The sequence below is a fragment of the Micropterus dolomieu genome, linkage group LG02 (assembly GCF_021292245.1).
Source record: "Micropterus dolomieu isolate WLL.071019.BEF.003 ecotype Adirondacks linkage group LG02, ASM2129224v1, whole genome shotgun sequence".
Classification (NCBI taxonomy): domain Eukaryota; kingdom Metazoa; phylum Chordata; class Actinopteri; order Centrarchiformes; family Centrarchidae; genus Micropterus; species Micropterus dolomieu.
In genome coordinates this window covers 15,267,049-15,278,742 of record NC_060151.1, presented here as the reverse complement: position 1 = coordinate 15,278,742, position 11,694 = coordinate 15,267,049, and the positions used below count along the sequence as shown (strand labels likewise).

At 38.6% G+C, this 11,694-nt stretch overlaps 2 protein-coding genes across 3 annotated transcripts; one reads left to right on the top strand and one right to left on the bottom strand.

The window, feature by feature from the left end:
• The first annotated feature begins 3,008 nt into the window (after nucleotides 1–3,008).
• Nucleotides 3,009–9,192, top strand: lg02h17orf75 (linkage group 02 C17orf75 homolog). Of its 2 annotated transcripts, XM_046042328.1 has the most exons (10): nucleotides 3,009–3,364; nucleotides 3,844–3,918; nucleotides 4,285–4,410; nucleotides 4,934–5,062; nucleotides 5,144–5,204; nucleotides 5,299–5,418; nucleotides 6,423–6,487; nucleotides 7,014–7,153; nucleotides 7,235–7,338; nucleotides 7,680–9,192. In XM_046042328.1, exons 1-10 carry the CDS (start codon nucleotides 3,222–3,224, stop codon nucleotides 7,893–7,895), a joined length of 1,179 nt encoding a protein of 392 aa, XP_045898284.1. In that variant the 5' UTR covers nucleotides 3,009–3,221; the 3' UTR covers nucleotides 7,896–9,192. The 2 variants fall into 2 exon arrangements, with proteins under 2 accessions (XP_045898284.1, XP_045898289.1); XM_046042333.1 differs by lacking the exon at nucleotides 3,844–3,918.
• Nucleotides 8,862–11,623, bottom strand: LOC123958966. Its single transcript, XM_046032774.1, has 8 exons — nucleotides 11,561–11,623; nucleotides 10,720–10,806; nucleotides 10,512–10,600; nucleotides 10,098–10,333; nucleotides 9,924–10,013; nucleotides 9,730–9,816; nucleotides 9,557–9,622; nucleotides 8,862–9,442 (listed from the first exon to the last, which is right to left on the bottom strand). Exons 1-8 carry the CDS (start codon nucleotides 11,621–11,623, stop codon nucleotides 9,405–9,407), a joined length of 756 nt encoding a protein of 251 aa, XP_045888730.1. The 3' UTR covers nucleotides 8,862–9,404.
• Nucleotides 11,624–11,694: the final 71 nt, after the last annotated feature.

Here is an 11,694-nt window from a genome sequence, read left to right as displayed (position 1 = left end):
CTGCCCTCCATTCAGGACTTCTACATTTCCAGAGTCAGGAAACGGGCAGGAAACATCACTGCAGATCCATCTCACCCCGGACACAACCTGTTCCAGCTACTCCCCTCTGGTAGGCGCTACAGAGCACTGTACGCCAAAACCAACAGACACAGAAGCAGTTTCTTCCCACAAGCCATCACTCTGATGAACAGCTGATTTCTGACTCACAGTGTCAGGAACAATTCCTGTACAATAACCCAGTAAGTCTGTCTCTAATCAGCCACCTGTTTACTGGTTTCCACTTATTTATTTATTTATTCACCATTCTCTATTTCAGTGCTGTTCATACTATATCATATTGTATATACTGTATACCAATACACCTACCTCAGGTCATAAGGTCATAGGTCTTATTTATTTTTTCCAGCATCCTTTGCGCTATGTTCTATCACACTGTGTACATGTGTACATGTATGCATGTATGTGTATGTGTACCTGTATATCATATCCACCTTCAACATGTACATAATGAGAATAGTTTACTGTTGCATCCTTTGCACTCTGATTACTGCACTATTTGTCAATATGTCTATATTGTTCTGTTCATAGTGTGTATATTAGTGTTGTCTATTCTGTAGTTTGTGTCTGATTTTATTTATATTATTTTATTATTGTGTTATGGTATTTTTGTACAAGTAAGCACATCGTGAGCAATGTACAATCCTGAGTCGAATTCCACGTATGTGTACACATACCTGGCAATAAAGCTGATTCTGATTCTGATCGTCAACAAAGAATCTGGCGCTTAACTTGCCGTTTCGGTCACAGAATCTGATAGGTCACAGATTTTGGTGTCTCACCTGTATGGCCTGTGGCATAGACAGCTGTGGCGAGTCGTGTCATTGTGTAGAGAATATAAACATCTAAAACCTGAGATGCAGCCTTGCTCTGTTTGGGACTGTGAGCTGCACTTTACCGGAGCTGCTGAAGTTAACGTGTGTGTGAATTTGTGGCGAGTGTTTTCTAGATGGTCTCAGTTTCACATGCAACATGCAGTCTGTACACTGTCTCGGTCAAAAAGTCTAAAGGGGATTATTCCTGCGGAGCAAAGAGTAGCCTAATGCACAGCAGCGTATAGGGCAGGTAGAATTAAATGATGTTATGAATTCTCATCAAATGACGTTAGTCTTTTAATATTAGCCTGCTCTTTTGTTCGACATGTCAGAGAACACAGATGTGGGAGAGATTCTGAATGTGCAGCAAGTTTTGAACATGCTAAAACACAGGAAGTCCAGGAATATATAACTATAAGTTATTTGAGGTGAAAAGGTGCCACATGCATGCACATCCCCATGCAAAAGACACAAAAGAGGAGGGAAGACTGAATCATGCCTGCATGTGTGCTGACTCAGCAGGGATTTTATTAAATTAGAAAAGTTGATCTACAGGACAAATATAGGCTATTTAAAAGCAATAGCTACAGAATGCATGAAAGCCTTACTGCATTATATTCAATACATTTTTAATATTTTGAATTGTCACCTGCTGCCCAAATTTTATATTCCCCTTTACATAAATGAATGACTTTTCCTCCATAAATTGAGGCCGAAAAGGCAGAAATTTTCACCAGAATGCAGGAAATGAAGTCCTCGATGCTTAAAATATTCTGGACCCCCGGACCGTCATCTTCATTTGAGTCATCTCCACCATTGAAACTAAACCAATGCTCTTGCATTTCTAGAAATACTCCAAGAAAACAGTCTCTGGGTTGACTCACAGTTTCTGGAGGGGAAAAGGTTTGGTCTCCCAATTTAGGCTATGATGTTGAGGTTGACAAGTATGCTGATTACAATTATTCAGTATTGACCATGATTACTGACTTGGCTTTTCATCTGTACATTCTGAAATTGTGAATTTGGCTGCTGAACGTTTAAAATAATTCTTGAGGATAGGGGAGCGATGGCTCCAACCCCTGAGGTGCACTTTTTAGGCTTGGGCATAGGGGGGGGACTCCGATTTAAAATCTCGCCTAGGGCACCAACAGCAAGAACAGTTACTTTGTTACTTTGGAGATATGCTTTTTAACATTATCATATTCTTCTCGAGAAGTGTCCAAGCCCTTGTTACGGACAAGATCCTCAAATTCACAAAATTCGCCTCTATCAGTGGGTACAAGAGAAAAAGGACACACCTTTCTTTTATGTATCTGGACCATAGATTGTATATAAGAAATCTGATCTGCACTTGTTTCTAAATAACTAATGTTGGTTGTTCCACCAGCTCGTTTGTTTGTTTGTTCAATAAAACTACCATATACTGAACTTCTCGCTTACTACAATCCTTAAATGTTTTCTTTTACTACTACTAAATGGACTTCCACATCTACCTTTACCACTTTTCTGCCATCCCGTTCTAGAGGTATAAAATTTTTTACACAGACATTTTAAAGACGAAGACGTCTTGACAACGGAGTTTAAATATAATATAATAATGAATACACACACACATATACATATACATATATATATACATACATACATACATATAATATATATATATACACATATATACATATATATATATATATATATATACACATATATACATATATATATATATATATATATATACACATATATACATATATATACATATACATATATATATACATATATATACATATATATATATATACATATACATATATATATACATATACACATATATACATATATACACATATATACATATATATATACATATATATATATATATATACATATATATATATATATACATATATATATATATATACATATATATATATATACATATACATATATATATATATATATATATATATACACATATATATACATATATATATATATATATATATATATATAAAATATTATTAAATTACCTTCAGTGACGGAACGTTTGGCCCGGGAACAGACATAACAAATGAATGTCATAGTCGAACATTATTGAGAACGCACACAGATGACGGTTGATGATGCGCATGCGCACAATGCACATACACGAGAACGGGGATACCTTTTGCCCTGGTGCAGCTGGTGCAGATGCACTTTTACAATTTAAATAACAGCCAGAGATATCCCAACGTCAGTAACACCGATCTACCAACACAGCACTGCTAAACAACAGAAACACGTCTTTGTTATCTGTCACTTTATCCGGCTGCTATCTTTGTGCGTGCAGCGGAAGGTAACGTTAGGATCATGTTTACCTCCCAGACCTCGTCCTTCCAAGACTCAATTGATGTGGAAGAGAGAGATGACTTTGACAGCGAAGAAATTGCTGGATACAGCCAGAAAATTCAGCTGAACTGTTACTACACCATCTATCTTTATCAAGGCACAAGGTAATGATCGACATTACTAGTTTCTGTTGCAGCTAGATGCACCGCTGTGCCACAACTTTCCGTTTATTATTATAAATAATGTGAATTTAAAGGCAGTGTATCCTTACGTGTGCTACGAATATTGACATTATTATATAATAATTAATTTATAACATGAGTTTAATGGGGTTTTTTCTAATTATAGATTTTTACTGTTGGATTATTTATTATTGTTCACACAATATGTAGCACTTATTCTACAGGACATCACACAATTGCTATTCTTTTGTTCCTAAAGACAACCAGGTCCCTGGTGTGTAATGAGTGTTTCTTTCTGTATCACTGTTTAAATTATTATGCAGTCTAAGATTCTAACCCTAAAGCACTCTTTAGTTTTTGTAGTCCCTTCTGAACCTCCTGACAGTGACACTCGTGCAGGTAAAACCAGACTTATACATTAAAAACTAATCGGATGATGAGTAAACTGTCAATTGTCTTAGATCTGAAGCTTCTGGGGAAAATGTGGCATGGAACCAGAGACGAGCAGACTCCACAACCAGTCAGGATGACGTTAGGTAACAAAAGGAGCCATCCGCCTACCTTCTCCTTGCTTTCAGTGGTCGTTTATACTTGGCTTTTCACTGTTGTTCATTGGTGCAACCACGGGCTGCCACAGGGAATCAACATGGGCTCAGTACTGTTTTCATTCGTGATTTTGGTCATTGCATTGCTGCGCTGAGTTACATGGTCTTTAGGTCTCGGGTCAAGTTGTCGAAAAGTGGCACAGTTGCAGCTATGTGACTCCGTTGTGTGTTGTGTTGGTTGTGGCTAATGGTCATCAGCTTTCTCCATCTGTTCTCCATTGACTTGAGTGGCTTTCAAATTCCCCATTACCCTCACTGGCTGCCTGTATCCACACTGACTCTCTGCACGCCCCACAGCCTAACACTAATCGACAGCAGCCTGCCATCAGAAGCCGAGCCTGAGCTGCGGACCTACATTTCAAGGAGGCTGAGCAAAGGAGCCCTGCTGGGAGGCATGGGCAACATCGCCACTGTGGAGCTCAGGTAATACTTTTACATATTCCCTCACAACGTAGTAATGCTAATACTAACTAAGAGGCATACAAAGTCAAGTCATCATGACAAAACAATCTAAGATCATGTTTGACTTCATTCTTCTTGGACTGATGAGGATCAGGTTTGACTGGTTTAAGAGATGGGAAATCATATTATCAAAACAAGGGAAAGTGAAATTGTGATTATTCGTAACCCATTATAGAAATTACAAAACCATCAGAGTTATGGGTGAACAAATAGGGATACCAGGTAAATTAACCTGTTCTTATTTTCTATTTGACTATTATATTTCCCTATATTGCTTTTATGTTTTATGTAAATCACTTTGAATTGCCTTATTGTTGAAAAGTGCAGTTAAACTTGCCTTGCCTTGATGCAGTACATGATTCATTATTATATAAATGTTATCATCATGGATGTATCCTGTTTGGTTCCATTGCATTAATAAGATGAATTTAGCTGGAAATGAACAAAATAAGTAAGTTGGTTAACACTAATGTGCTCTTCCCAGCATCCCAGAGCAGGCAGTCGGCTGCTACTGCTGTCTCCTGGAGCAGGAAAGGTCTCCTGAACAGCCTGATGCTGATGGAAATGGATATGTCATCTGCTTTATGGGCGGCTCTGAAAAAGGACTGAACCTATATCCTTTATGAACAATTTTCTTTACTGCATAGCGTCCTCATTAAATTAACCTTACTTCCAATTCCTTAACCCAATACACATTTAGATTAGAGCTTGATAAATACGTCCAAGGCCTGCATAGCAGCCTGCAAACCCCAGAGGTATGAGGATGTAAAGTGATAACTCTGTCATATGAAGTTACATATGTCTTTACATTAATAATGCAATATTGATTTGTCTGTATGTGTGTGTCAGCTGCAGAACCTTGAGACAGAGGTGCGTCCCTATCTGAGCCGGTGGTACGAGGAGTCTGTGATGCACATTCATCGGGTGGTGCAGCTGGTCCAGAGCAACATCAGCTTCTTGCTGCATGCTGTGAGTCAACTGTCCACCTATAACCGCATCCACACAATCTGATCTGTGCAATATTAATTTCATAATGTATAAATCAATAGGTGATTGTCCTACGGATTGGAGTGTGCAAATGCTCTTTTATATCGTTCCACCTCACTTTTGTAGCAGCAGTTCCTTTAGATAATCTGTTCTAAAGATTGTAAATATTATTGTTGTAAAACCACAAAACCTTCAAGAATATATAGTACAGGAAGTTCCCTTTATACTTGCTCTAAAATATAGGAAAAATAGGATGATTTAAAAGAAAGCTAAATAATGAGAAGCAGAAAATCACCTCAAAGGAAAATCTTATTTTTTCAGATAGCTACGGTGTTATTTGCCTATGTTTGGAAGCTCATTGTTGTTTGGTTTTGCATGTTAGTTTTCTTAATTTTTCTATCATATATCTTCCCTACTCAGAAAGATTTAATGAATTTCTATTAGTTAATTGTGGTATTGCCTTATGTTATAATTCTTTGTTGTTGTTTTCATATTCTTCTATGTTTTTGTAATTGACTCGATGTCATGGTAAATGAGGGTCACCACTCAATGATCCCCCTAGTATATAGCAATAAAGTGGAATGAATGGTTTGTAGGACACAAACCGCTAAAATTATTTAACATTTGATAAACTCAACACCAGTTTTTTTTTCTTTCAAAATAATATAACAGTTACTTGCACTCATTGTGAACAGTTTCTTTTTCCTGTAAGGAAGTAATAGAAAGTGTCAACAAAACGTCACAATGAGGTCTGAAGAGCATGGTTTATGCTGTTCATACGGTTTGAGCCACAGCAGAGAGGTCCAAGCCTCAGTAAGTTACACCAAAACTATCTGGATGTATTGAACCTGGGTAAGAGGAAGTATCACAGTGTAAACTGTGCATGTATTGAAATACTGCAATCCAATTGATTTATTTTGTTATCACTCAAGATGAACATTTTCTCCAGAACAATGCATCTCAAACATTACATTTTCTGTGTGCAGGCTCTGAGTCACACACATGTGGAGGTCCATAATTCAGATGAAAGGACAAAGGCTGATGTGTCCAGGTGAGTTAGGTAACCCTAACCCTCATAAGTACACTAAACTATCCATAACTATTGGGGGGGATGCTCTGTCATGCGAATTCTCTCCTGTTGATGTCCTGATAACTAATTAGTAAACAGTAATAGATTCTGGAAACTCACAAACAGTGAGGATGTGTCTCTCTTCCAATGATTTGTGCTGCGCGTCGCGGACAAAAAGTTCAAGACAATTCAACTCTGGCAGCGGGCGGGCGTGTGCGTGAGACGAGCACAACCGTGACAGTTTCACGGGAACACACCAGCTTGTCGCTATCCCCGCTCCTCGCTTCCTACACGCTCGCCTCTCGTTGAAAATTAATTACGAGGTGCGTTAATCGCTTCCTGTGTGAAAAGGCCTTAAGGCTGCTTGTGCCTGTTCTTCTGGCACAAGAATTTCCTTCAGGATAATAACAATAAAGTTTGGTCATATCTTATCTCATTTCCATGTAGTACAGGATGTAATTAACCATCTGTTTGTTAGCTGGTAAATGTCTGTTGTACTCTGTACCAGGTTCATCAAAGCAGCCAGTTGGCAGGGCCTGTCCCAACAAGACACTACAGCAGCGTCTCTGTGTAAAGCTATCTCAGAGGACACACACTCTGATCTGATCATAGACTGCTCCACCAGTCCACCCACACTCGTTAACACTGGTAAGTCATGCTCCATGACATAGACTTGATGAGGAAAAAATATTTCGTACAGAGTCTAATAAAGATGATATCTCCCCCCAGTCAGTAATCGTTTCTGTGATGACTGGATTCAGGCATTTCTAAACGCTGCAGAGCGTTGTAATCCTTTCCTGCTCAGACAGATTTTGGAGAACTTCAAACTCAAGGTGAGAAAATATACAAATATATACACTATAATTGGATTTCCAAGCTTTTTGGGGCACTGGATCCTATTTTCAGATCCTAAAATTTCCAGGACCCCAGCAGTTAGTCTTATATTTGTAAATTTGCCATGTTAATTCGAGTACAGCATACTTTTGTATATTGTGTATAATTGTTATGTGACTATATATTCCTTAAAAAATTTATGAGCCCACAAGATTGAGAAACTTTGAGCAATACCTCTCAGTTCCTCCTGGCAGACTAATTTTTTTTTTCTCATCCTGATCTCTCTTCCCTTTTAAAACTTGTTTCTTCCTCTCTATCAACCACTACTCTCATTCCGTAGGCCATCCAGGACATGAACAGCCTCAAGCGTTTTGTGCGGCAGGCAGAGATGAGTCACTACGCCTTATTTCGCTGCTGCCAGTTCCTACAAGGCTGCGGAAATGGGGACGTGTTGCTGCAGAATGCCAGGGCAGAGCACAGTGACCTGCCTGAAGCCTGCAGCATCATTGCTGTCCTGGAGGAGTTCCTCAAGGAACAGTCCCAGGCCCAGGCCTGATTCCATAACAACACTTTACTCCTCCCTACTTCTAAACTTAGCACTACATCTTATGTTAAACATCAGTTAGCTGGATGAAAATTTGGCAAAATTAAGTTGAAGTTATAAAACATATGTTTCCTCTGCTGGCACTAGTGCTGCTTCTCAGCTGGAAGAGTGGTGGTCAGATCTGGAACATGTACTGTAAAACACTAACAACTTACACTCAGCTTCACTCAAACTATTTTTATGGCTAATAATAGTCTGTTGACTCTGTATCATCAAGGTAACTTGTTACTTGGGGATGATGGTAAAATACTGGCAGACAATAAATATCAGTGTGCGGATCAGTTTAAATCTAGTTGTAGATTGGCACTGTCCCAATCTATTCCTTTAGTTATTTTAGTGTTGCATGAGTGTGTGTAACAATACAATGAACCAAATATTATTACTAGTATTTTGCTAACTGACAATGATCACAACACAGATCCAAAATTAAATCTTCTATTCATTAGAGTGGAAATATCTATTGCATTGTTGATGTCCAAATATGATTTTATTATTTTGTATTTTATGTGATTGTACTAGTTTTCTTTTGAGAAGAAACATTGAGAATGCACAAATCACTTTTATGCATTGCTTATAATATAGGCCTTGTTTTTTTCTTATATTTCAACCCAATACATGCACTACTATATTATTTTTGTCTAATAAATACTGCTACTGTGTATATGTATGTCTGTTCAGTGATACTAGATGTCAGTGTAATCCTTCTCTGGGAATTCAATACTGTAGGTGTAGTGTAATTTTTGGAAATCATTTTTTGTTTACGTACATTTTCCCAGCCTTCACCAGCTCAAGACTTCATGAGAAAAAAGAAAACAGGCACTATATGACCAATCAGTCACTCACTACACTTACTAAGCATTTGTTTTGTTTAAAACGTTCTGCAATATAAAAAAAGAGAAGTAAGAAATTAAAATGTAATAAAAGTAGATGATATTCAGTTTTATTTTCCTTTCATTGTGTACCTGCAACAAGACAAGTTTCTATATTCCATTAAACCCAAGCTCAAACCAGTCCAAAGTGTGTAATACAGCAATATCAATGTTTCAATGTTGGTGGTGTTTACTTTCAAACTGTGAAGCAGGTGACATGTAAAGGAATCATTGTACTATTCTGAACTATATAGTGTGACTGACCCACAGTGCGTGTATGTGTAGATATTTCCTGTACAGCGTGCTCTCTATAGTTATAAATGGTTGTGTGGTTCTCTGTCTTGTATAAGAGCTGAAATAAATACCACAGTTGAAACATTTTTGTTGTGCATGTTGTCTAGCATATAGAAGTTTAACAAAGCTGACAAACATTATTTAAACTTGTTTTATCCATTGAAATACCACTCGTTTCGCTCAAACCTGTGAGAGAATGAAAGACAGCTACAGATATTAGGCAGCGACAGTCTTCTGTACAAAGAATTGTGTCTTGTGGGTCTAAGAGGCCCATCACTCGTGTCCTCAAAACCGGACCTCATATCCTCCAGTAGAGTCCGTCCTCCTGCTGGTCATCTGCAACCACACACAAACAACAGAAAGCTTAAGACATACAGAGTGTTGCATGTGTGGCTTCTGCGAAATTAATCAGTCTGTGTAAATTCAGGTGACTAAGGCAAGAAGATGTACCTGACATTTCATCAGACAAATTCCTCAAAAGAGAGCTTGGTACGTCATAGATGCTCTCTGTGGGATCTGAAATGGATTAAAAAAGGCACACCAAACAACACATTTATTTTGGTGCAACCAAGCATTTAAAAGCTAGTCCCTGGGAAAACAAAAAAAACAACATGTAATCTCACCCAGAGCATCAGAAGCCCTCCTGTAAGAGAGAGGAAAGTCGTACACGCCCTCGTCCATCTCTGGTGCAGTGTTGCTCTCACATATATCTAAAGAGTTGTAACACATGATAGGGCAAGTTTGGACATTTACCCATCATTATCCTGCATGTTATGTTATAGCAGATAATACATTTTAAGTATATTTAAAATCATACTTTTTCTAAGTGGTAAAACATCATAGTCTCCTTGATTTCCCTCTGCATTGCTCAACCCACTGGACCATTGAGCACTGTTGAGACTGTCACCTGAAAACAGTTGACAGTAGTTGGCACCATGTACCTGAAACTTAATTCAAGACTTGATCAATAGTGAATTGAAACAAAAGGTACCATTGTAATGCTGGTAGTTACAAACTGGCAGTGTCATTTGGAACGTAGCCCCCTCGCTGTTCAGCTCCTCAGACAGGCAGCTCGGGGGGGTGATGCTCCTGATTTCGTGGTGTATGTGGCCTGTGGGGGCCGGGGCAGAGAGGGGCCGAGCAGGCAGCAGCTCCATCACACTGTCACTGTAGGAGCAGATGGGTGCGCTGCTATTTATTCTCTCTCGCTGCTCGCACACTTCATGGCTGGGAAGAAGAGACATGGTCAGTGCCCGCCTGCCATCAAGGAGACTATGTGCAGCTGTTTTGTGGAAATTTCTATAAATATCACCCAAAATGCACGACAAGACTTAAGGTCCAGTTGACAGAACATGGATTAGTTTAGATCAGATCTGTCATGAAAAAAAGCCCAGTCCTTACTCACTGTGTGTCTGAAACCCCAGAGCTAGAAAGATGCATGGCTTGCCAGAGGTATCCTATCCACTCCTTTCTGAGAGCTGCAGTCTCTGCTGCCTACACACACACACACACACACACACACACTGGAGGCAGTTGACCAGTAATGCCATACTCGCAGCTGGCAGACTGACAAGCTTAAATGAGAACACAGTCAAACCACAGAGGCGACTTACCAACACCTTTCTCTTTCCATTTGTCATGATGATCTCAAACATGAAGCGCTTGCTGTCACCTCTATTGACCTCTCGCACCGACTGCACCTGGCCCAAGAGGTGGACAGATAGACAGAATGATTTAGTATCTATCTATCGTTTCCCAACTAGCCTGACACACAGTGAGAAATACTCTTAAGAATGAACGTGTTCAAAACTCTATTTAAGTCAAAGTCCATTAGTATTAGCATCAAAATATACTTAAAAGTACACATAATGCATTGTGCATTTTCTGATTATACTTTGTATTAAAAAGTACAATTTGTAGTAGAAGCACAAAGTAGCATGAAACTGAATTACTGGAAGTATATCCTCAAATATACAGTAACGCAGTCATTTAGTTGTTCTTTACACAACTGCAATGTCTCATATCAACTGTAATATATGGTGGAGGACTTACTGTGTAAATGTAGTAATAGCCTCTCAGGTGTGACTGTGAAGAGAACAAAGTCAACAAAACAACTTTTAAATCACTGAGATCTTTAAAAGAAAAATAACTGGCAAAGTCAATTTTTGCCTGCACTGTAACCATCCTTTAATGGATTGTTTCAGGCTTTAGAAATAAGATTACTAAGCAGGACATGGACAATAAATTTGATAGACTGAGTCTGAATTAAATTCACTTGTGTCAACTTACAGCGCTGCCGTTCTTCTTTGTATAGAAGAACAAGGTTGTGTTTTGAAGCCTGAACCAATACATCACCCACCTTATTTTCTAGACAGCAAAGAAAAAGAAAGCAACCAAAGTCACTTTTTAATAAACATATTCTCACATTAAATACCAAGAAAGGATGTAACTTACCATAGTATCTTTTCTTTTCTGCAGGAAGCCCTCAAACAATAACTTTGTCCCATCTATAGACATGTTGACCCTTAACGGTTATCTCACACAGTGGGTCCCAGCTGATGTAAGTCTATCTACCTGTATGTGTGGTG